The 26,510-nt window shown below is 35.7% G+C and overlaps 1 protein-coding gene across 25 annotated transcripts in view; it reads left to right on the top strand.

Annotated features, from left to right (window-relative positions):
• PLEKHA5 (pleckstrin homology domain containing A5) overlaps window positions 1–26,510 on the top strand; it is a 242,065-nt gene that overhangs the window by 140,171 nt on the left and 75,384 nt on the right. For 11 of the 25 annotated variants that reach the window (XM_072798812.1, XM_072798810.1, XM_072798805.1 and 8 more), the window contains 6 exons: window positions 2,350–2,454; window positions 4,715–4,787; window positions 11,585–11,685; window positions 15,688–15,803; window positions 19,645–20,112; window positions 25,502–25,967. In XM_072798812.1, coding sequence (XP_072654913.1) covers window positions 2,350–2,454; window positions 4,715–4,787; window positions 11,585–11,685; window positions 15,688–15,803; window positions 19,645–20,112; window positions 25,502–25,967 — 1,329 coding nt within the window. Of the gene's footprint in view, window positions 1–2,349; window positions 2,455–4,714; window positions 4,788–11,584; window positions 11,686–13,099; window positions 13,136–15,642; window positions 15,804–16,092; window positions 16,111–19,644; window positions 20,113–25,501; window positions 25,968–26,510 lie in introns of all 25 variants that reach the window. The other 14 variants (XM_072798800.1, XM_072798793.1, XM_072798796.1 and 11 more) reach the window with 3 other exon arrangements.

Genomic DNA, 26,510 nt, shown 5'->3' with positions numbered 1-26,510 from the left:
TAGTAGGATAACTGAGCATTAGAGTGCTTCACTAATATATTTTAATCAAAACCTAGAGAAATGAAAGATAAGTTGAGGCTGGCTAATAAGTCATTGTCTGGAAGGGAAAGTTGGATCTGTGCCTCAGACTTTACACTAAAAATTTTCCAAATGGATCAGGTGTTGAAATGTTTTCTGGCATTTTTTTTTTTAAGATTTCATTTATTTATTAGAGAGAGAATGAGAGAGCACAAGTTGGGGAGCAGTGGAGGAAGAGGGAGAAGCAGGCTCCCCGCTGAGCAGGGAGCCCAGGTGGACACGAAGCTCAATCCCAGGACCCCAGGATCATGACCTGAGCCAAAGGCAGTAGATGCTTAGCTGACTGAGCCACCCATGCTTTCCTGGTGTTTAAATGTTAAAAGCAAAACTATAAAAGCACTACAAAAACAATGGAAGACTTTTTAAAAACAAACTTAGAATGCAGATGGGCTTTCTAAATAAGACATAAAACCCACAAATCAAAGTAGAAAATAATAAGAGATTGAATCATACATAATTATCATGCATGCATGGTATCCACATTTCATATAACAAACAATAATACCTTTATAATTAAAGAAGTTCTATGAATCATTAAGAAAAAGGCTTATTATAGTGTAGTTTTTAAATGGGAAAATTATGTAAAATCACTTCCCAGAAAAGAAAATAGAATTCTACTGTTAAATATATGAAAACGATGTTCACACTCATTCATAATATGAAAAATGCTAATTAAAAATTTTAAAGGACACCATTTTTCTCATATCTGATTTTGAAAAGTTAAAAAGTTTTCTTGCATATATATATATTGACTACCCTGTAAATAGTAATAAGCTCCAAGAAATAGTGGAACAGAAGTAGTGGAACGTACTTGTAGTTATTGACAAAGAAAATGACCTGTGTCATATTATTTTAGATGAATAGATATACACATACACACAGTTGATGTTGGTTGCCTCACGAGATTGTTTGGGTGCTGGAGCCCAGGGGTGAGAAATAGACAGGTCCTGGTATACCATTTGAGTTTTATATCATGTTGAAGCATGTATCTGTTCAAAATAAGTTAAAATTTATCAACAAAACATGCTTTGGGGAAAATGTGGTTCATGTTGGTTCTTAACATTCTATTATATACTAATACAAACTTCAAAAAACAAAATTCTAGTGAAATATGCTGGATTCTAGATAAGTCAAAAATTAGAAATATTTTGATATCACTTACCTTTATAGAGAACTCAAATTCAGCTTCTTTGTTTTTGTTGGTTACCACTACCACTCCTGCCAAAATAAATTTCATCCTAAACATAATAGTATTTCAAAAGATTATGTATCCTTATGTACACTTTTAAGAATACAGTAAACACCATCTGTCTGGTATCATCTAAGTTCAGAGTTCCCATAAAGGAGAAAATGCTACATAATATTAAACACATCCTTCCAGTTGTGTAGACTTGATGTGATATGTTCTATATTTTATATCTGAGTATTTTTCTTGAGACCTGACTTGACACTGTTTACTTTCCCTAAGTAAAACAACACTATTAAATGCAGATACCAAGGGAAAAAATCCTACATTTCATTTATTCTTAAAGATTTGTTCATTTTTACCCAAGGTTTATTCAATTTATATAGCAGGTAGGACAAAGTACTGCCACACATTGTGCCGTTTTATTTTATTTTTAGAGATTGATTGATTTATTTATTTATTTATTTATTTATTTATTTATTTATTTATTTATTTATAGAACAGGGGTGGGTGGGGCCAGAGGGAGGGAGGGAGAGAATCCTCAAGCAGACTCCTCACTGAGCAGGGAGCCTGATGCAGGGCTCGATCCAAGGACCCTGAGAACATGACCTGAGCTGAAATCAAAAGTCAGACACCTAAATGACTGGCTCTTGGTTTCAGCTCATATCAGGATCTCAGGGTCAAGGAATTGAGCCATGCTGGGCTCTGAGCTGGGCATGGTGTCTGTTTTTCTCTCTTTCCTCTCCCTGCCTCCCCCCACCCCCACCGCCTCCCTTATCTCCTCTGAACTTATGTGCACAGGCTGGTGCATGCTCTCTCTCTCTCAAAAAAAAATTATATGTCCCAATTTTAAAGGACAGATTGTAAAATTTGTGATTCTTTTTAATATCCTGGGGGAAAAAATTCTTTGTGCAGAATTCTTACACTTGAAAGAATTAAGTCCTAAAAGGCAGTAGAATTGGTATAATTCACCTGAAAAGATTACGTCTTACAAGTTTCAGAGAAATCTGAAGAGATAAAATTATGAAGATGAAATATAAACACCTATTAATAACACATTTTCTGTTTTGCTTTTTTCTAATTAGACTTCACGGGCTTCAAAAAAAGTTCACAATTTTGGAAAGAGATCTAATTCAATTAAAAGGAATCCTAATGCACCTGTGGTCAGACGAGGTTGGCTTTATAAACAGGTATTTTTGTTTATTTTCTATTCAGTGTGAAAGAAAGATGGAATAAAAAGAGACCTTTTCAGCTGAATATACCTAGGACAATTATATAAAATGAGGAAGGTGTTATAGTCATCTAGATTCTTTTTATTACCACTGAGGACTGTTAGGGGAACAGTAAAGAAAGAAAAGGTAATGATTACTTAGAACGGAGATTGTGTATGTTTGTGTAAATCTAGGTATTTCTAGATTTGAAATTAAATATATGCTGTGTGAAAATGTTAGCAATAATATGCTAAAATTATCCAGGCAGAAATATTCTTTAAGTGGGGGGAAAAATCATGCATAGGTCTTGTTCATTTTTGTATTCCTATAAAAATCATTAAATATACAATTATATACTTCTCTGTTTAATGTACAGATAAATCTGATCATTGTTGAAATTTTTTAGATTTTTTTCAGATTTTTACTTTTAGGCTCTCAAGACTAAGTGTGCTGTTTCTTTTTCTTAACTCATCTGCTATTTGCTTAAGTACGGATCAATCTCAGACACCCTAATAAGAAGTTGGGGTGTATATTGTTCTAGTGTTTGGAAAACCTGACAACTAAACTTTTTGGAGCCTTATCAATACATTGGGAATTAGTAAGGATGTGTGTTCATTGGACTTTTTGACATCCATTTTTACTCCTCAGACGCTGTTTCTTTTTTACTTTCTGGTTTGCACCTGGATTTCCAAGTTAAATGACCACTAGGTAACTGAGACGATATACTCAGAATTCAAGACCTCTAACTTAGTTCTGTCTCTGATTCTACACATATATAGATGACACAAAGTGAGTTAAATATTAGGTCACTGATGGTGCTAATTGTTCAAATATTGCTAATTGCTTTCAGATTACCTAATAATTATAGTCCTTAAAGTTCATAATGAAATTGTTATGAAAGATTAATTAAACATTGTTCCATCTGAAAGTTGGGGTGACAACTAAACACATTGAAAGAGGGCCCTCTTAAAATCCAGAGAATTCCCAATCATTGAAGCAGATTAGTTTGGCCAGCGTGCACTGAGTTGATTTGAGTATATAACTTGAATACAACTTTTAATTTTTATTTTAAAATCATCTGTATTTTGACTGACATTTAAACTTCTCCAAGCTGAAATATTTTTTTAACTAGACTTTCTAATAAGTCCAATTATGTTCAAATAGCTTAATGTATCCTAATAGAGGATATGGGACTTCCTTAAAATGACTTTTGTTCTTGTTTCTTGATTCCCTTGATTAATTTGTATTGGAAGAGTATAACCAGTTTCTCTACCATGAGTGTTTATATTCTAACACCTGTGTGACTTTCACAGAGTTTATTTGCAGTCACTTAAAAGTCTAAAGTTTTAAATTATCTGCATTAAAGAATATTATTGGGAAACTGAAAATACCATATGCCAATAAAAAGATCTTTTTCAATCCATGGTGTAATTGTCAACTTCAAGGACAGATCTTTTTAAGATTTTTACCTATGTAAGTTCTAAAATCATATTTAGATGGTTACAACTAGAAATAAATAAGAACTATTAATGCACATCCATACTGGCCTCTTTTTTTTTGCCTTTGTGAGTGTGTTTCATTTTCTCTTACAATTTTGCTTTATTGCATGTGGGAAGGTAATTTTTATTAAAATTATAATTTTGATTGAGCTTGGTGTTTTTATTAACTGAATTATTTAGAAAAAGCTGCCAAAGAGGCACTCTTTTTTTCAGGGTGAGCAGAACCCAAAGCGTATATGTAAGAAGAAAAAAATGTTTGTGAAATGTATTTGTATGCTCAGTTTCCTTTATTCACAGTCATTTTGAATCACAGTACCTATGGGATAATTTCAAATCACATATTATTCTTGTTGAAGGTTAACATATTTCTTAAATTTGGCTTACCAGAATATGCACAATGCTTGCTGCATGGTTACATTATCCTCATGTTAGCAGACGTGTGTTCAGAAGAGTAAATTCCAAATTGCTTACAAATTTGAAACTGAATCAGATCGCTTCAACAGTGTTTCTTACATGACAGTATTATTCTTCAGAGACCTATATAGTTGGAAATATCTTAATGTTAACGTTAACAGAAGTTCTAGAAAACTGCCTCCATATTTTGGCTTTTTAGTTAGGTATTCTGTATAGAATATATGAAATATATCTTGTCTTAAAAGCTTATTTTAAAGAAATGCATCAGAAATTAATTTGAATTTTCTGAAATGAAAAAAATCCTTTAATATGTTGATTTGATGTAGGACAGTACTGGCATGAAGCTATGGAAGAAACGCTGGTTCGTGCTTTCTGACCTTTGTCTCTTTTATTATAGAGGTGAGTTTACCATAAACTGTCTTAATGTGTTATTTCATAATTGCAACAGAATATGTTAGTAGATACTTTTTTTTTTCAGTAGATACTTTCTTTAAACAAATACACATTACAATTCTTTTGGCTATTTTATTATCAATAAACAGTATCAAAAAACCTTCTTTGCATCCATATGTAATACTGAGCAAGTGAGGTATGTCTGAAGACAGTACAATGGTGCTTCAAGCAGATTAGTCTGAGTTTGGTCCAATTTTTATAGTTTGGTTGTGTTAATTTTATTTGTTGTATATAAATAGCATATGAATCTTCACTCTGTAATGTTATCCTTGAAATAGCGCCTAGTAGATAAAAGTCACTAGTTTGATGAGATTCTTTTTATGTGTCAGCTTTGTTAATAAATCCAGCTATTGATTCATTGAACACACAGCAGATGTCTTGAGAGTATCAGAGACGACTCTGATGTATTGGCAAAAAGTCTGAAGAAATGTACTTAATATGATTCCCCACCTTCCCTGACCCCCCCCCCTTTTTTTTAAACAATGACAACCTCCCTGATACATGGAGAAAGTTATCGAAGGCAGGTATACCAGGCTGTTAATGTTGATGGAGAGGAAATGAAGGTACTATCTTAGGTATGGAGAAATAGTCTTCATTTCTCCTATATAGATACCATAAACTCCTTTTTAAAATATGTTTTCTTGTTAGTAAGTTCTTGATTAATACAATTTTAAAACAAAGTCCAGGGAAGTCTCTCCTCTGTGCTATATGGAGCTGTTAGCTATTACACAGTTGGTAGCTAACAAAGAAAAGTCTTCATAGGCTGTGCTCTCCATAGAAATCTGCATCAACTGTAATATAAAATCATGAATCTGGACAGTAGCTCTTTCCTACTTTAAAGTCCAGTTGGAAACAGTCACTAAAGAATTAGATTGTCAAAGCATGTTTAATAATTTATAACTCTTCTATTTAAGTATATAACAGGATTTTAGAACCGATTAACAATTTTAAAATTTACTTTAATCACATACAAAAAAATATATAATGAAGTTCTGTGGTCATCTATCAAAGCAATATAATTCATATTAACCTTCAAATTTGAAGTTACTAGAATTGTAATCATCTATTTTTCCCTCACTGCAAACTGTGGTTGACAAGCATTGCTGAGTGAGAATTAACCAAATCTATAAAATTTCATTTTGTCATAGAAATATTGACTAGGCAGCAGTTGTGGTATTATCTTTAGTTTAAGCGCCAGCTATACTCTACAATTTTCCTTAAAGATTTTCCCACTCTTTCAGAATGTCAAGAGTTATATATAACTCAGGCATTATTTATTTCTAAGCTTATAGTTTGTACTTCCCTCTTTTGTAGTCTATTTATAGTCTGTTTAGAGCTTTATTTAAAAAAAAAAGATTTTATTTATTCATGACAGACACAGAGAGAGAGGGAGAGAGAGAGGCAGAGACACAGGCAGAGGGAGAAGCAGGCTCCATTCAGGGAGCCCGATGTAGGACTCAATCCTGGGACCCCACGATCACACCCTGGGCCAAAGGCAGGTGCTAAAACACTAAGCCGCTCAGGGATCCCCCCCTATTTAGAGCTTTTTTTTTTTTCTTTTTAAAGATTTTACTTATTTATTCATGAGAATACACAGAGAGGAGAGAGAGAGAGATCGAGGCAGAGACACAGGCAGAGGGAGAAGCAGGCTCCATGCAGGGAGCCAGATCTGGGACTTGATCCTGGGTCTCCAGGATCACACCCTGGGCTGAAGGTGGCGCTAAACCACTGAGCCACCTGGGCTGCCCCTATTTAGAGCTTTAAATGAGAACAAGAAAATGTTTATTACTACTTCTCATGTAAAATTCCTTAATGTTAATTTACAATAAAAAGAACACTGAATTCCTTGTAATTTTCTGTTGTCACTCATGGAAAGGTGCTGCTTACCACCTTTATTAAAATAGAAAAACTTTTAACCTAATTTTTAAAATGTAAATATTGAGTTCAGAAGCCATGTTGAATATGAGGTTCCGTTTTATTATTAACCGTATCCTTTTTACACATCATATCTTTATTTATTTTAGTATAGTTTACCAGACAGGAGCAATGTAAAAAAAAGAAGAAAATATAAAAAGGAAAGAAATATAATTAACTCACTTCTGTACTTCAAATGGTTGGAAATGAGTGTATGATACTATACGCTTTCACTATATTACCAGCAGGAAATGCCAGATTTGAAATAAAAACTACAAGATTTTAGTGAGATAATCATAATACTTGGCAATTCTTTGAGCATTTACTATACGATGAGCATGTAACTTAGAAGATCTATTTCATCTCTTCCTTATAGCCACTTGACAAGGTAGGAAATCTGTTCATACAAGACAGTGAGGTCATATTGCTTGCGTGAAGTCTCACAACTAGCAAGTGTCAGAGCCAGGATTTATTTATACCTAGGTACTTCTCTTAACCACAGGCCTTTCTCCTTATACAGATCTCTTCTCTTATATGCTGAATACGGGAGCACCATTCATTTCTTCTGTATCTTTCCAAGTGTCTATTATACTGACATACACAGTGCACTGTCAGAAGTTTCTGAAAAATCAGTCCACAATTCACAGATATGGAAAGACAAAATAAATGATTTGCTATTTTTTACAATAGGTTAGCAGCCAATACCAGATGGGAGCTCAAGTTCCCACTGTTCTTTGCAAAGGAGTAGGCATATTATGACAGAACACTTAGATTGCTCTATTTCTTAGTCAGTCTACTGACAAAACTTATCATAGGACTTAATTTATTCAACAAATATTTATTGAGCAGGACCTGCTTCATTCCAGGTACTGTCAAAACAGTGAAAGAAAACTCTCATGAAGCTTACATTCTAGAGAAGTCAGACAGTAAATAAATTCAAATAAATAAACAATACTATGATAAGTGCTCTTAGGGGGGAAAAAAGGTCATCATATGAAAGACATAAGAGAAAAGACATCTTTGGATCAGTTCTCTGAGCAGATGTTTTAGATAGCAAGATCTAAATGATGAAGAGTCAGAGTGAGTATAGTACTGTAGGCAGGGGGAGCAATAGTGCAAAGGCTCTAAGGTTAGGAAAGTGGAACATTTGGAAGAGCAGAAGGAAACCAGTGCACTCTGCTGGAGGGCTAGCAGTAGGGACAGAGGTGGCAGGAATGAAGATTGCACCAATGTCAGACTCTATAGAATTTCGGTTCTCCTGAAAATACTGTAAGGGGAAAATTGGATGTTTTTCAGTATAAGAATGATTTGCTTTGATTTACATTGTGGAAAGCTCACTCATGCTGCTCTTGGAAAATGAATTATGAGGAGGGAAGGAAGGAAGCAGAGACTAGTTAGGAGTTATTAGATAGAAATGAGGATGGCTCAGACTAGGTGGTAGATAGCAGTGAGCAGTTTTGATGCACCGGATATATTATTAGGTAGTAGAGTAGGATACAGTAATGAACAATATAAACTCTTCTCTTCATGGAACTCACAGATTAGCTAAAGGACTCTAAGAAAGATGTCGTAGTTAGTATTCAGTTATGTTGAATGAGTGTTGACCAAGTGTACAAGGAAAGATTTAGGAAAGAAGGATGATCTAGACAATGGACTTAGTATGCTCAAAGCATGAGTGAGCATGGCATATTTGTAAAGTTACACGTGAGGCTTATGTTGCTAGAATGAAAGTTATGTCTGCAGAGTAAAGGCTATATCAGGAGTAAAGGCTATAAAAAGTAGATTGAGGCACAAAAGACATTTGTTTCCATCCTAATGAGTTTTAACTCTGTCTTAAATGTAAAAATAATGTTAGGATCAAATGCACATTTTAGAAAAATCACCCTAACTCTTGAACTAGAAACCAGGGGACCAATTAACAAAGTATTGAAGTATTCTGGGTAATGATAATTAGTGATAATATTCCAGTCTGTAAGTTATGTACCCAGCTAGAATTATATGTGTTTATGTCTTTTGCCCAAACGTCTTTAAAGCTGAAGTAGAAATGGGGAGTCTAAAATGTTATTTGAATCCAGTCCATATTGAGATTCTTAGGGTTCTTGTCCCAGATTGTGTTCCCCAGGATGGGAGCTCTGTGATGGAAATTAATAAGCAAGAGGCTTATTGCAGAGTGTTTGTGGGACCATTGCCTGTGGCAGGGAAAGGAAGGATCTAGGTTGGGACAGATGGAGTTGGACTGCCGTCCAGTCTAAGAAAAGGCCCAGCTGACCCCCCTGGAGAGTTCATTCATTCTGCACATAATCAGTACCCACCTTTTGCTTGTCAGTGTATAAAACCCTTTGGGTGAAAGACAGTTACTTACGTAAGGCTTGACAAACTAAACAGAAGAATGTCGTGATTAGAAACATTTGAAGAATCTAGTGAAGAACTCTTAGAACTCAAACTCTTCATTTGACAGAAGATGAAGAATTTTGTATATGCAGTGCCCTTAGTTTTATATAATAAGAGCAGTATTTATCGAACACTTCAAATGGGCTTAGTGAATTATTGAGGTCCTTATATCTGTTAGCTCTTTTAACCCTCATCACAGTCCTTTGCAGTAAGTCCTGTTTTCCTCAGTTTCATAGTTGATGGAACTGAGGTACTCAGGATCGATGACTTGCCAAGGTCTCATAGCTGCTTAGTGTCTGTCTGGGAAACCATTCAGGGTGATCCAGTGAAATCACCCTATGCCAGAGTGTACCTGTGCATTTTCTAAAATAACTTCAGGAAAAGTCACCATTTCCAATAATGCAATGTAAGAGAATGTATTATTTGATGAAAATGATTTTTTTAATAAAAAGGACTTCATGAGCTGTTTCTGATTATATGGTTTATATAAACAAAGTTGGATTTAAAATTAGAATGTGACTCCTTCTTTTAAATTGTCATATTCTGGGACACCTGGATGGCTCAGCGGTTGAGCATCTGCCTTCAGCTCAGGACATGATCCCGAGTCTGGGGATTGAGTTCCACATCGGGCTCCCTGTGGGGAGCCTGCTTCTCCTTCTGCCTGTGTCTCTGCCTTTCTCTCTGTGTGTCTCATGAATAAATAAATAAAATCTTTAAAAAAAATTGTCATATACTCTATAACTGACGACTACTTCTACCTTTTTTAATCTTTTAGACAAAATCTGCACTTGTGTTCATTCTAACTTGTATTAGTGAACTATGAGCACAGTATATAGTAGGAGCAGAATTTTGTTGCATAAAGAGAAAAACTTCTAGAAATAACCTCTATATAATGCAACTTATTTTCTTTTGATAGTTTCACTATATATTTTAGAAATGAGGGGAAAATAAATAAATTTCTTTAACAAGTTTATGATAAAAAATTTTTAAAATAGCAAGCATAATAAAATAATTATTTCTCATTTATGATTTTTCTCATTGCTGAGTTCATCAGCCTAATGCACAGCTTTATTAACTTGTCTTATGGGGGGATCCCTGGGTGGCGCAGCGGTTTGGCGCCTGCCTTTGGCCCAGGGCGCGATCCTGGAGACCCAGGATCGAATCCCACGTCAGGCTCCCGGTGCATGGAGCCTGCTTCTCCCTCTGCCTGTGTCTCTGCCTCTCTCTCTCTCACTGTGTGCCTATCATAAATAAATAAAAATTTAAAAAAAAAAAAAAACTTGTCTTATGGGTTTCTAACAATGAACTATGTATTTCGAGTTTCATAAACATCTCTGCCCCCAAGCAGCAAGTTAATAATGTGAATCTATAGTGTGCCAAGATGGATGTTTTGTCATTTTCCTGGGTGTGTTTTATCTGCTTGCCTTGTAGGCCTGTAATTTTTTTTTCCCATAACTTTGTTATGTATCAGAATGACTGGTAAAAGGTAACTGTGATTATGTGTTTTAAAAATCATATAATTTGGGGCACCTGGGTAGCTCAGTGGGTGAGCATCTGCTTCTGGCTCAGGTCTTGATCCCAGGATTCAAGTCCTGCCTCAGGCTTACTGCGGGGAGCCTGCTTCTCTCTCTGCCTATGTCTCTGCCTATGTGTGTCTCTCATGAATAACTAAACAAAATCTTTAAAAAATTAAAAATGTTTAATCATATAAGTTTTACAGAGCAGTTTAAAATGTATGTTTATTCAAATGTTTATTTAGCATCTACTATCATTCTAAATGTCTTCATAGAATTGACAGTCTAGCAGGGGAGAGAGTTGATAAATAATAAAACTATAGCGTATATGTCAGAGGTATTGAGGGGGCAGTGAAGTTCCAAAAAAGAGAAATGAGGGCTCTGTGATGGGTTAGGATGGGAAGCAGTTAAAAATACAGAGGTTAAGGCAGGCTTTATAAAATGAGACATTTGAAGCAGACTAGAGGGCATGAGCAAGTGAACTAAGCATTTGTCTTGGCCTAAAATGGTTGGGCATTTAACTCCTACTAGAAATGTGAGTGGATTGATTTTGTAAGGTTTCTATGTTGTTACTTATATGCTAATATATTTTCAGTGAATCACATGTCAGGGTTTTGTAGAGTGTGGTATGTATGCCAAACAAATATAAGCTGTTTTTATGTCTAATTGACATTTTTCTGATGTGTGAGAGAACCATTTCTGATTTGCAAAGGATAGAGAAGCTTATTGAAAATGAAGAAATATATATGCTGGTGCTATTTAGTATTTCCTTTAAAACCTTGTAAAGAACTATCTAAACAACACATGAGTACAGTTCTTTATATGAGAAGAAACTTTTGATTTGGTCAAAATACATTTTGAGAAAATTTATTCTGCTTCATGACAACATTTAGAATTCTAATCAGATGTTCAATTACCTCTTAGATGAGAAAGAAGAGGGTATCCTGGGAAGCATACTATTACCTAGTTTTCAGATAGCTATGCTTACCTCTGAAGATCACATAAATCGCAAATATGCTTTTAAGGTAAGGAAATAGTCATATTTTTGTTAATTCTGTATTTGAATCTTGCACTAATGTAAAAAATGGATATTGACCCATACATAGATTATTATAAAAACTTATTTTATCAATGGACATATTTATATTTAATATATATTAGTTAATAGTCTTAAGATCGAATAGAAGAATATCCCAAATAATTAGGAAACATATCTAAAGGCCAAATGTCTTTATGTCTGTACTTCAAATAAAGCAAATATGTGAAAATGCTAATAACTGGTAAATGTAGCATGGGTGTTCTGGTGATTACTGTACAATTCTTTAAAGATTATTATGCAGATCTGAATTTTTTCACAATAAATTTGAAGGAAGAGTACTGTAAGAGACAACAACTGTGGTTTTTAACATGCACACTTACGATCGTAGAGAATATTTGCAGAGATGTTCTTGGGTCTAAGTACATCATGAATATCAGGTATTTTTGAGATAATATTGACATTAAGACGTTAAAACTGTTATTAAATCCAAGCAGACCTGAGGGCCCCCCCCTCCTCTGACTAACAATACCCACCTGCTTCTGATACACTGGTGAAAGGCTACTTTGATGATAACTTGGTTATTTTTGTTTTCAAAAACCTTACTGCATTCTTTGCTTTATGACTGTGGCTAAAATAAATTTCAGAGGTTACCTATTTTTTAAGTTAGTTTTAAATTAAGATCTCCGAAGGGGTTGGTGTAAAATTTTGTTTGAAGGGAAAGTAAGGGTAACACATGCTGTAATTTAACAGTGAAAATGTTTACACCACTATAAAATTGACTCTGCTTTTAATTCCCTTCCACTTTTTAAAAAAATACTCAGGACTAAAAAAAAAAAAAAAATACTCAGGACTGCAGCTGATTTACAACTTTTGCTAATTAACAAGTTGCATTATTAGTTATGGAGAAGAAAGCAGCAGTTATAGTGGTGGCGGGAGTGATGGATGGCCTCAATGAGAAGGTGATGTCTGAACAGACACTGTGGATAAGGGAATGGCATGGGATTTCAACAGGTTTTATTAACAGTGTGAACCAGAGAAACAGAATTAAGCATTTTAAGATGCTATAACAAAATTTAATACTGATAACTTAATAACTTGATAAAAATTACTTTCACATGTAAAACTATATGATACTGTTATTTGATCATGATTTCAATTTTTTGTCTGTCTACTCATTAATTTGGCAAAAGTTTATTGAATTTGTGCTCTTCATAGGACATTTTGCTGGGTTCTTAGACTTTTAAATATTAGAGTGTTGAAGTCACAACAGTGATCATGCATGTTAAGCATATTTTCTCTGTAATTATTTGGCTTGATGCTAATTTTATTTTATCTATAATAAGAATAGTAATTTCTCTCTCAAATTTTCTCTTTTGCAATGTTTCCTTCAAATTTATGAGCTGCTTTTGACATTTGAGGCTACTGCTTATACAATGGTGAGTAGAAACTTCATGGACGATTGTAAACCTAAAGTTAGGTAGCAGACTTGATCATCATCTAGTATTTCCATTTGACAGCTGGCAAGCATAGGTGTGCCTTGTTAGCAAAGGACTCATGGCTGTACCTTGATCTTCTTAGGACTTAGACCCATGTTCCTTCCTTAATCACAAATATGGACAGTGGTCTTTTCATTCATTTCTCCAAAACCTGATTCAGGCAGTCCAGGGACACTGTGGTGGCTTTAATCATTTTAACAACATACAGCATTTGAGCCGTTTCTTCTAAAGTGTTTCCATGGATAATTTTATATCTCTAGCAGGGTCTGGTTATGTAGTTATTTAGATCACAGTGTTCATTGAATTGACTTCTGTCTTGATTCTTTCTGAAAAAAATTTTGAAAAAGCTAATTTGACATTGTAAATAAAGCAGATAGTCAAAATTTCAGAGTAGAGTGTGTGGATCCAAATTTATTCCTCTCTTCTTTTTATATTTAGCAGATTTACTCTTTCCTTTACCTCATTGTATGCCGAAATAGCCTTTGTTTTTCCTTGTCTTTTAGTGCATGATAGGAAACTGTCACCAGCATTTTTATGTGGAAATTAATGTTTCCTCCACAGAATTCTCTACCTTGGCCTTTTTTTCTACTTTGATGTAGCTCCTACCACTGTTCTCCTTTGCCCTGTCATCCCACTCGTTAAACTGAGCTCTTGGTGCTCACACATTGGATAGCAGTCCCTCAGTGGCGCCTTTATTTCATTTTTCTACCTTTCCTCAAGAACAGAAGCAGATTGAACTATTATAAGGATAAAGACCCATTTACCACTCACATAGGCCTTATTCAAACCCAGAATATTTACATTTTAACTCTGAAACTTGAGATGAAAAGCTAAGGGAAGGACATCCCTGGGTGGCTGAGCGGTTTAGCGCCTGCCTTTGGCGCAGAGCGTGATCCTGGAGTCCCGGGATCGATTCCCACATCGGGTTCTCTGCATGGAACCTGCTTCTCCCTCTGACTGTGTCTCTGCCTCTGTGTGTGTGTGTGTGTGTGTGTGTGTGTGTCTTATGAATAAATAAATTAAATCTTTAAAAAAAAAGAAAAGCTAAGGGAAAATACCATTTTGGGTCATTTATTAATCTTTTATTTCTGTGTGTATATGTCTATGAGGATAAATAAAATGCTGTAACAGCAACACCTTTTGAAGACTAAAGAAATTGTTAACACAAAGGGGAAATGTCTGACATGTACAGTTCTATTAATTTCATCACTGGTTGCTGTGGAACATTCTTTTTTTATTGAAGTATAGTTGACATACAGTTAGTGTCAAGTGTATATCATAGTGATTTGATATCTTTATATATTATGAAATGATCTACACAATAAGTCTAGTTATCTGTAATAACTATAAAGTTATTACAATATTATTGACTATATTCCCTATGCTGTATAATATGATTTAGTAACTATGATTTAGTTATGTTATAACTGAAAGTTTGTACCTTTTAATCCTCTTTACCTTTTTTGCCTACCCTCCAATTCCTCTGCACCTTATAATAAAAAGTTTGTTCCCTGTATCTTTGAGTTTATTCCTGTTTTATTTAGTTTGTTCATTTGTTTTGTTTTTTAGGTTCCACATAAAAGTGTAGTCATACAGTATTTGTCTTTCTCTGTCAGACTTCTAATACTTGGCATACTACCCTCCAGGTCTTCCCCTGTCATTGCAAGATTGTATATATTTATGACTGAGTAATATTCCACTGTGTGTGTCTACCACATATCTGCTTCATCCACTCATCTATCAGTGGACACTTAAGTTGCTTCCATATCTTGGCTATGATAAATAATGCTGCAATGGGGGTGCATATATCTCTTTGTTTTTTGTTTTGCTTTGTTTTGTCTTTAACTATTTATCTGTTTGAGAGAGTGTGTGTGCACACATATACAAGCAGGGGCAGAGGGAAGAGGGAGAGAAGGAATCCCAAGCAGGCTCCATACCCAGCACGGTGCTAAACACAAGGCTCGATCCCATGACCCTGAGATCACAACCCAAGCCAAAACCAAGAGTCCGATGCTTAACTGACTGAGCCACCTATGCATATGTCTCTTTGAATTGGTGTTTTCTTCTTTGAATAAGAAGTGGATGATTTGCTGAATTGTGTGATAGTTCTGTTTTTATGGATCATTCTTGAATAAAGAAGTGTGAATTGTAGCAAATGGAAATTGCTAGGGATGTGTACATGGAAGTGTGGTGAGGAAGCATGACAAGGTACTTTATTTCTTACCTCCTTTCCTTCCTATATACATTTTTCCTCCCTCCTTTTAATTTTTAAAGGGAAATGGCAATGTTGGGAGGACATTTTAATATTTCTATTTTTTCAAGATTGAATTATATTTTAAGTCACTCACTTCTGTAACTGTATATAAGACAAGTCAGTTTTCTTCTGAAAGTTGATAGTAATGATCTATGTAGGGAACCACTTAACTGTCTTTCTTTTTCTTTTACAGATCCTGTGTGTGTCTGTTTACAATGATCCTGTTGTTTTCAATCAGGCAGCTCATCCAAACATGAGGACCTATTATTTCTGCACTGATACAGGAAAGGAGATGGAATTGTGGATGAAAGCCATGTTAGATGCTGCCCTAGTACAGACAGAACCTGTGAAAAGGTAAAGGCTTGTAGGGAAAATAATGGTGATTTCCACTTACATTTTATTCCATGGCCTGCAAGTGTATCATAGTACATATCATTTTATTAGTCATGATATGAAATCATTTCTTCCTCAGAAAGCAAGGATTAATTCGTGTTCTGTATAAATTAATACACCTTTAGTAGTTAATTTGAGATACCACTTGCATTTTTATTCCACATTTCCTCTTTATTCATTTTCACCTATCAGTGTACTGAGGTGAATCCAGAATCCTAACATTCAAACTGAATATTCTTTCTTCTTACAGAATTACCTTTAATTTCCGGTAAGTACATTTTTAATTGTTTCTTAAACCTACACAAGATCGTGTTTTAAGGCATAAATCTTAGAAGAGAATTTATATTCATGAAGTTAGTTTTATTGTGCTTTTATATTATGTTGTATGTTTTTGGAGTATAATAAATAGAAATAAAAATTGATGGGTTTCATTTCTTCAGCATCTCCTGGTTAATTCTGATGGTTTTACAGTGAATGTCTCCAGAAAATAACTCATCAGGCATTTAGATTATTTCTAAATATGTCTATGACTTGATGAATTCTACTTTCTTTCTTCTGAAACTTCAGTACTCCGATTCCTTGATAATGTGCTATTAAAATTGATCTGTGATTTCTTTTTCTCGGCTTGAACATCTGAATCATTTTAATAATCAACTATATTAGGAACTAGTGAGAGGAAATCTGTTTATAAAACTACTTAAATAGCAGCTGAATAATGTGCTTTAAAAAGATTATATTCTGGCATGCGTGGGTGGCTCAGCAGTTAAGCGTCTGTCTCTGGCTCAGGGCAAGAGTCCCACATCAGGCTCTCTGCGTGGAGCCTGTGCTTCTCCCTCTGCCTGTATCTCTGCCGCGCTCTGTCTCTCTGTGTCTCTCGTGAATAAATAAATAAAATCTTTAAAAAAAAAAAGTAAAGAATTGTATTCCTGTAATTTGAAGAAAGATCTGTGACCCACTTAAGTTCTTTTCCAGTCAGCAGCAGTTGAGCATACATTTTATACAAGGAAAATGCTTGCTTGCAGGTCTGGTAGTTTTTTTCTCTCCTCTCAGGGAATTAGGGGACTGTTACAATATAAATCTTTAGTTTTGGTCGATTACTGTACCTATTAAGTCTTGATTTGTTGGTTAAAAGACTGAAGTTGATGCTATGTAAATATATTTGTGTTTAATTTTTTTCAGTATCAAATCCAAATCCACTTAACCCATCACTAGTCATTACAGCTAGGAAAAAGCAAGGAGAGAAAAGAAAGACCCAGATTAAACACTAGGACACCTATTTAAAAAAGAAAGAGAGAAAGGAAGGAAGGAAGGAAGGAAGGAAGGAAGGAAGGAAGGAAGGAAGGAAGGGAGGGAGGGAGGAAGGGAAGAAAGAAAGAAAGAAGAAAGAAAGAGAGAGAGAGAGGGAGGGAGGGAGGGAGAGAGAGAGAGAGAGAGAGAGAGAAAGAAAGAAAGAAAGAAAGAAAGAAAGAAACAAACGAAGGAAGGAAGGAAAGAAAGAAAGAAGAAAGAAAGAAAGAAAGAAAGAAAGAAAGAAAGAAACGAAGGAAGGAAGGAAAGAAAGAAAGAAGAAAGAAAGAAAGAAAGAAAGAAAGAAAGAAAGAAAGAAAGAAAGAAAGAAAGAAGAAAGAAAGAAAGGCAGACCTCAACCATTTGCATATTCCAAGTTGAAAGCTAATTTGCTTTTGGAATTTCATGTGTGAAGATTACCCAAGTTGGGGTTCCCTGGCTGGCTGAGTCAGCAGAGCATTGGAATCTTGATCTCAGGGTCATGAGTTTGAGCCCCATGTATGGGTGTAGAGTTTACTTTTTTAAAAAAAAATTACCCAAATGGATGTAAAGACAAATGATTAGCACTTATAGGTAGGGAAAATGTGTGGGTGAAAACAGTTAATTAAAAATCTTAAGATAATTTTAACCTTAGAGAAAAATTTTCAAGAAACTCTTTAGAATAAAGATATCAGTATCATAATTTAAATATTTGATTTTGAGATAATCTCATATTGTATGTTCTTATCTGAAATTCTGAGAATTTCAAGTTTTATTTTTTCTTATATTTTTCACTCTAAAAACTAATAATTACTCATCATTTCGAGTGATAAAAATAATAGTATTTTGGTTGGATTTCTGACAGCCTATTAGTTGAGTATGTGCCTGTAACAATTTTTAGCAGGTTTTGTTGATAGGATTACTCAGCCAGAAATTATTGAAGACCACCCATGTGCCCAGCTTGATGTCAGTCACAATTATCCTGTAGAAATTGTCTTTTCTTCTACTTCTTGCTGTTGGCATTTTTGGTCTCACTTAATATTTCAGACTGAAGGAACCTAATTATTATAATATTTTATATGTATAGGGAGGTTTTATTTGCTTAGTTTTAAGCAAGCACTCTTAAACACTCTTAAAACTTAGTTTTAAGCAAATACTCTTCCCTGTATGGCCAGAATACTTACAAATATTTATCAGGGCATATCACCTACAAGATAAAGCATATAGGTTTTAACTTGATAGTTCGTTTCTCCTAAATTCATTTATTCCCATTTGAAAAGTCAGTATATATGTCTTTTTAAATTTTATTTCATTTCTTAAATAAGTCTTTGGAAAAATGAAGATGAAAGAGCAATGCTGTTCTAATTTAAAATAATAGCTCTAGATTAACTAGAGGTAACTAAGTTTAAAAATTTTGGGCAAAGAAAAAAATTGGGGGCAGAAGTCTATCTATAGCTGTATATGTGTGGGTTATGTATTTCTTGCTCATCACTAACACTGGCAGCAGTACCATATGAGGATCCAGTTGGAGCATCATTATATATTGAAATGTGGAAGATTGGCTAGTTCCTAAAAGGCCTCCCTACAAGGCATGATCTCGGCAATTTCATGCAGGTTCAGATACTCAGCTTGGTCTTGTCAGAGTCTGGAAGTGATTGGTCTCAGAGAAGCTGATTCTCATCAAAAAGACCTAGATATAACAACTGGAATGGTGAGCAATAAAACTGTCTGGTGACCCAAACACGTACTGTAAAGAAGCACATTCTTCCAGCGGGGAGATGGGTGCGAAATGCCAGATTCTAATCCAAAATTGCTTAATACGATAGAATGATAATAGTAATAAAGTCTTGGGCAGCCTTTGATATACTCTGCTGATCCTCACACAGTCCTATAACCCTGGTGCTACACTTATCCCCATCTACCAAAGAGGAGATTGAGGCACAATAAATTTCCACACCTTGTCCAAAGACACAGCTGGTAAGACGTAGAGCTGCAGGCTGAACACAGAAAGTCTGGCTGCAAGAGCCCAAGTCAGATCCTCTTGAATACAAACATGCTAGTTAGTCATATGGTTCAGATCTTAGACAGTGATCACATGGCCATTTCCACCACCAGACTCATGTTTGTCTCAAGAAGAATTAACCCTTCTGCCTGGAAGCCACATTGTTTATTTGAAATGACTAGTTGCGGCGGTCCTTTAAGTGTGGATTTTGTGATTTTTACTGTTAAAGGGCAGTCCTAATTTGCTTTATTTCCAGATTTCTAATGGGGACACTCCTTACTTTTTATCCTCCAGTGCTTTATACACCGTATATTTTATGTTTTCTCCCCTTCTCCCCCTCCTATTTATGCATTCTGATGTTGTGCTTGAATTTTCCTATCACCACATTAGGGATTTATACAGGCTTGTCCTCTGTGACTCTTTCAATTTATTTGTAAAGTCGAGGGTAATTTTACATTTTTCCTAGATTGAATCCAAGTAATAGTATGTGCATTATTTCATCTGATTTACTATGATTTTCTTTTCTGATTTCAGAGTGGACAAGATTACATCTGAAAATGCACCAACTAAAGAAATCAATAACTTTCCCAACCATAGAGTGCTAATTAAACCAGAGGTCCAGAATAACCAGAAAAACAAGGAAATAAGCAAAACTGAAGAAAAAAAGGCATTAGAAGCTGAAAAATATGGATTTCAGAAGGATGGTCAAGATAGACCTTTAACAAAAATTAATAGTGTAAAGTTGAATTCTCTGCCATCTGAATATGAGAGTGGGTCAACATGCCCAGCTCAGGCTGGACACTATAGGCCAGTCAATGTGAATAGTTCAGAGAACAAAATAGTCAATGTTAGCCTGGCAGATCTTAGAGGTGGAAATCACCCGAATACAGGGCCCTTACATGCAGAGGCTGATCGAGTCATCCAAAGGACAAATTCAATGCAACAGTTGGAACAGTGGATTAAAATCCAGAAGGGAAGGGGTCACGAAGAAGAAACCAGGGGGTAAGTGTCTTTGTTTTGTGCTCTGAACCCAGACCCAGATTTCTTTCACACTATGTCAGTGGAGATTGGTTTCTGAGACACCTATTGAAAAATATTAAACTGTGCTTTTAGAGATTGTAGCTTCCTTTCTCTCTTCTTCATGGTAACCACACCTGAGTGTTTTTTTCTCTGTCTCCCTTTGTTCTGTCCAGATTTCTCAAAGAGGTCCTTACCCAGTAGAGGAGAAAGTAAATAAGTGCAGTATACTGTGCAAAATGAAGGAAGAACATAATGCGTACAAGAATAGGGACAACCAACACAACCTATAGGCCCAGGAAAATCATTCTGCAGGAAGTGAAATACAAGCTGAAATATAAAGGGTGGCATGCTTATCTTGGTTTAGATAAGCAAAACTGCAGAGTTGATATGGAGAGGAAAAGGAATCCAGAGACATCCAGTATTGCTTAGGTACTTTGGTTGTGATAATGCAGGAGAAACAAGGCTGAAGAGATAAGCCAGAAGAGATGTGTTCATATTGGTGGTTCAGAAAAGTCACTCCAGCTGCAGATTCTGGAGAATGAATTAGAGAAAGCTCAAAATCTGTTAAAGTAAAATGAGGAGAGGAAGGGGATGTATTTAAGGAGGATTGACAAGGTTAGTTGAGAGCTTGGATGTGCTTGATTGCAAACTAGTCTCAGTCTAGTGTGAGTGAGAGGGGAAAATCAAGAATGACATCCTGCCTTTAGGCCTGGTCATCAAAGGTTGTCTGGTGCCTTTAACCATTTAAAGAAGATTGGGATAAAAAAGAAAAAAAAAGAAGATTGGGAAAAGGGAAGATGATAAATGACTGGACTTTGAATAAGGTTTGGGGCATCATCATTATATCAAAAGTAAATTCATAAGAGTAGACAAATTCATTCATCTGGAGGCTGGATAAAATAAAGAATTTAAAGGTAAACCTGAAAGGGTGTTTACATTTAAGAGAAAAACAGAGTTGGGGTGGCCTGCAAAGGAGATGAAAAATAAAGGCCAGAGGAGATGGAGAAAAAGCAGGCACCCACCGATAAGAAACAGTGTTCTATCATTAGGCAGGAATTTGGTGCTGCAAATTTTAAAAATACTTTAATGTACTTGCAGATGGAAGAATTACCTGAAGAGTTATTTTGTGACTCTTACCTCTCAGTAGTAGTAAACCACAAAAACAATGACACTGCTATGTTTCAGTTAAACGAAGATGAACTTAACAGTGAAACTTCTGAGGTATAGGAACATTCTTCCTTTGCTCAGTTGGCGTGGCTGACATCTGCAGCTGTCAGCCAAAGTCTCCTTTCAGGAGCAGCTCAAAGGCCGGGGTGCACTTGGCCTCATCTTTTGTTATCTCAACCAACACTGCAAAAACACACCCGCAATGTGTTGCTCACTTTCATTTTCTTCTTCTCCATCCTCAGCACTCACTTTTCTGATTTTCCAAAGGGAGAATTGTGAGACAGATTTGCTATTTCTGGCCGAAGAGAAGCCAGAGTTCATTCTGGGAGGGGGACGGGTAGGGAGTGAACGGATGTTCCATAGTACTTAAGGTAACCATTTTTCAGGGAAACCATAATAAAAATTCCAGCCATAATATGTGCTGAATCTTTACCCAGCAAATTAGATCTCACTTCTTAGTGAAATCACTTTCCTCAATGATTTCATACTTTCTTACAGTTGAAACTGTATAGTTAGAGGTTCAACAGATGTCTGGAAGGTAGGTTTTTTAAATTGTTGAGCATAAGTATTAGTTTCCAAGAACTTTCGGGTCTTTTACTGGGTATAATTAACATATATAAAGGCTTTCTGTGTGAGTTTTTTCTTTTGAATGCAGACCTATAGCTTCTGAAGGTTATTTTGAGCTAAGATTCTCTCTGTGTTTTTCTCCCCTTCTACTTTGGATTCACTGGCCAGTCTACTTTGGATCATTGGAGACACATCATCTACACTATTATATGAACTTCATATTAAAAAGTAGTGATGTTTTATAATGAAATCATTTTTATTGGTGGAAAGCAGCATAAAGGTTATTCATAGTATAATTCATTTTGTAAAACTTTATGAAAGGCTTGCTTTTATTATTAAAGTTCTGATAGAAAGAAAGGACGTTTAATATTTAGTCAAATAGTAGATCTGCATCTGTGAACAGCGCTTTAAAGCTTCTTTGTGAGTGGCAGGCACTGTTAGGATGCAGGGTGCCTTAAGCCATTGTTCTGTGTGGCAGAATCACAGGGACAGGGTTTTCATGGTGTTTGACAGGCAGGTGCTGGTGAATGGAGCACCAAACCTGATGAAGGAGCTCACAGTGTTCATTTCTTAAGCTCTCACTTAAAAGTAAATCACACGTTGCTTAATTTGAATTTCTTTGGGGCAAACCGCTGAAGGAAACTAGTTTTTGAAAAACAGGTTTCAAAATGCTAGAAAGTATATGGGCTAAAAAAGAACTTTACTTGATAACAACCTAACTTTCTGTTAAAATTCTTTAAAAGCGGTTTCAAAATGGCAGACGCGCCCTTTTAACTTTGTAATCCTTAATTAGCCTACTGTTAATGATCATATGATATGTTAACAGCTCAAGTTCCATATACGTCTCTACAAGAGGGCCCAGCTCACGTATTGTGAATGCTTCAGGGCACGCACTGATGGAGGTGTTTGGTGCTATAGATTTTTCTGAAATGGAATTTAAACATTAGTTATTAGGCAGTTTTTATTGTGTTTTAGATTAACAATGTATGTCCCTTGCTCCCTTGCTTATATGTTTATAAATAATCTTTTTCTTATTTCCAAACTGGATATAAAGCTAATATTATCAGCATATATGCTTCTGTGATGTGGTTCAGTACTTAGTACAGAGCCTTTTGCATATTAAGCTTTCTATAATAGTTCTTGAATTTGTGAATGACCAAATCAAGGTATATTGGGGTAAATGACGTTAGAAATAGGACAGAATTTCTAGGATGGAATCTATTTCTGTGATTGACGTGCTTCCTAAGCAGATAGCCGTGGGGTTACCAACTCTGGACTTTTTCCAGTTTCTAGCTCTAGTGTTAGTAGAGAAGGTGGGGATAAGAAGGAAGACCAAGCAGAGGGAAAAAAGGGCGGGGGGGGGGGGGTTGATATTTGTGGTGAGAAAGCAGCAAAGGAGTGAACCTTTATACTGATTATATCAGAGTACCAGGTAACTTTCTCCTTCACCCCAGGCCCAAAGGCATCCATGGGTTAGCCTTGCTACAGCAGTTCTTACGGGGATTGAAGGTAGGGGTGGAGTATGGCACGGTGTTCAATTTTGAGCAAGTCTGTTGTAGGTGAAGATTTTGCAAAACTGAATAACAACCAGCACGATGAAGGAAATTTAGTGTAGCAGGTATGGTTGAAGGAATTGGAAATATTTCAAATATACAATAAGACACAGGGTTTAGAACCTTAAGATAGCTTTGTGATCAAATCATAGGGGCACCTGGGTGGCAAAGCCTCTGCCTTTGGCTCAGGTCATGATCCCAAGGTCCCGGGATCTAGCCCAGCTTCAGGCTCCCTGCTCAGTGGGGAACCTGCTTTTCCTTCTCTCTCTGCTCCTCCCCACTATGCTCATTCTCTCTCTCTCTCTCTCTCCCTCTCTCTCTCTCTCTCTCTCAAAAAAAAAAAAAAATCAAAGATGAGAAAAACCAAATCTCCAATAATTTCACTTTGCTATATATGGGTAGCATGTGAAGGGCTCTAGTAGCACATTTAAGATTATTCCCTTCCTAATTTGGGGAATATATTTTATTTTTAATTAAATCATTACAGATGAAAAGGTTTTTTTAATAATTGTTTTGGTTTGGGGGAAATTTTTTCGAATAGAAGGATTATTTTGCTTTTTCATTAATTGCAAAAGTCTGGGAATCATTGCCTAATGAAAAGAATGCTACTTAAGGAAGTGAAAGACTTCATTCTACTTCTAGTAGACTTACTGACCCTTCTTTTAACCCAGATATTAAAATGATATGAGGAGGGATGCCTGGGTGGCTCAGTGGTTGAGCATCTGCCTTTGGCTCAGGTCGTGATCCCAAGGTCCTGGGATCAAGTCACGCATCAGGCTTCCTGTGGGGAGTCTGCTTCTCCCTCTGCCTGTGTCTCTGACTCCCTCTGTGTGTCTCACATGAATAAATAAATAAAATCTTAAAAAAAAAATAAGAGAATATGAGACATTTCTGGCTCAGTCAGTAGAGCCTGCAACTCTTGACCTCAGGATCATGAGTTCTTAAAGTCGATTTTATTGTGATCACTATTTAGTTATACCTTTTGCCAATTTCTGAAGATGGGGGACACAAGCTACACAAATTCTAACTTTATTTAGAATTTTTAATTGATTTTTTTGAAAATCCTTTTTATATAATGTATCTGACCAAGCATGAGGTTATCTAAAGGATCATTTTGATCAATTCAAAGCAGTGTTTTTATCACAGTGTCTTTTTTAAAAAAATGTAAACTAAAATTCTATTTTATTCTTTCATTTTAGGAAACTGAAATAATATGTGCTTAGTAATATGCCATATGTATCCATATCCAAAAATACAGCATTTTAAAGGAACTTTATTTTAGATGCTTAATATACATGAGGAACTTTTAGATTGCTTTAAAAAGCCTCCCACAAATGTTTATACGAAGGTGGAATATTCATTTCTATGCTAGAAACATATAAAATTCCCAAGATTTGCAGTTGTACTTCTAAATATTGTCATATTTAAGTATTTTGTCTTTAAATGGTTCAATTTTGAGCTTTAACTTCAAGTCATATTTATTTTCCAAATTAGGAAAACTTATCAAAAAAAAAAGAAAACTTATCAAGGGGAATTTTCTCATCCAACCACAAGTGTACTGATGTGCTTCTTCCTAGAAATAGTCATGCTTTCTGAAGGAAACATCACAATAGAGTCACGCACACCTGCAATAGTTTACTTACTGTCTTCATGCACAAGTCAGACTCCTCAGTATTCCATCCCTACACAGAAATCTCACTTAGCTACTCTGGTGAGATGTATGAAAAGATTCTAGGGGTCTGTTTGTATCAAAGCAAGATATGGAGACTTGAGATTAGACCTTGAACATTCTTACTAATAAGTAATTTTTCTTTTTTTAACCAAACTGTACATTTCATGGAATTAATAGTCTTTTATGTAAATAACAAAGATGTTTTTTACTTAATGTAGTAAATTCATCAAACTGAATTTCATTAAAAGGTTAAAATCTGTTCATTAGTATTTTATATCCTGTGTAATATTTTGATCAACTTTTTAAAAGTCCCAGTATATATTTTACTTACCAGAATGTACTCTATTTAAAATCTGGAAAACAACTTTCTTCTTCATTTTTACATTTCAATTATTTTTTTTTTTAATTTTAGAGTAATTTCTTACCAAACATTACCGAGAAATATGCCAAGCCACAGAGCCCAGGTTATGGCTCGCTATCCAGAAGGTTATAGAACACTCCCAAGAAACAGCAAGACCAGGCCTGAAAGTATCTGCAGTGTAACCCCTTCCACTCATGACAAAACATTAGGAACTGGAGCAGAAGAGAAACGGAGATCAATGAGAGATGACACGATGTGGCAGCTCTACGAGTGGCAGCAGCGTCAGTTTTATAATAAGCAGAGCACCCTCCCTCGCCACAGTACTTTGACCAGTCCTAAAACAATGGTTAATATTTCTGATCAGACAATGCACTCTATTCCCACATCACCTTCCCACGGGTCAATAGCTGCTTATCAGGGATATTCCCCTCAGCGGACATACAGATCAGAGGTATCTTCACCAATTCAGAGAGGAGATGTGACGATAGACCGCAGGCACAGGGCCCATCACCCTAAGGTAAGATAAGTTCTGCTAACCTTGTGGTAACCACCTCTCTATGGGTGCTGTGTTTCATTTCTGTCTGTACTATTCCTTCTTTAAATGCAGAAGATAAGAACATAGGGAGGAGGTTAAGCAAGGCAGCTGTTTTGTTTTAAAAATTAAGGAAGAGGGGATCCCTGGGTGGCTCAGCGGTTTAGCGCCTGCCTTTGGGGCAGGGCGTGATCCTGGAGTCCCGGGATCGAGTCTGGCGTCGGGCTCCCTGCGTGGAGCCTGCTTCTCCCTCTGCCTGTGTCTCTGCCTCTCTCTCTCTCATGAATAAATAAATAAAATCTTTAAAAAATAAAGTAAAATAAAAAGGAAGAATAATCTGCAGTGTCAGAATCTCACATATAAAAACCTCACCTTGCAATGCATGGTCTTTCAGGAGCACAGAAATAGTGATTTTGAGCAGATGCTTTATGCATTCTATGCTGGATAGATCAGCTTTCTGTGTAGGTTAAGACCACTTGCGTTTTTATTGGCTCTTCACACACTTAAATTCTACACCTACTGTCTTCC

The sequence above is a fragment of the Canis lupus genome, chromosome 25 (assembly GCF_048164855.1).
Source record: "Canis lupus baileyi chromosome 25, mCanLup2.hap1, whole genome shotgun sequence".
NCBI classification, from domain to species: Eukaryota; Metazoa; Chordata; class Mammalia; order Carnivora; family Canidae; genus Canis; species Canis lupus.
The sequence above is the reverse complement of the archived record's forward strand: the minus strand, read 5'-3'. Positions and strand labels throughout refer to the sequence as shown.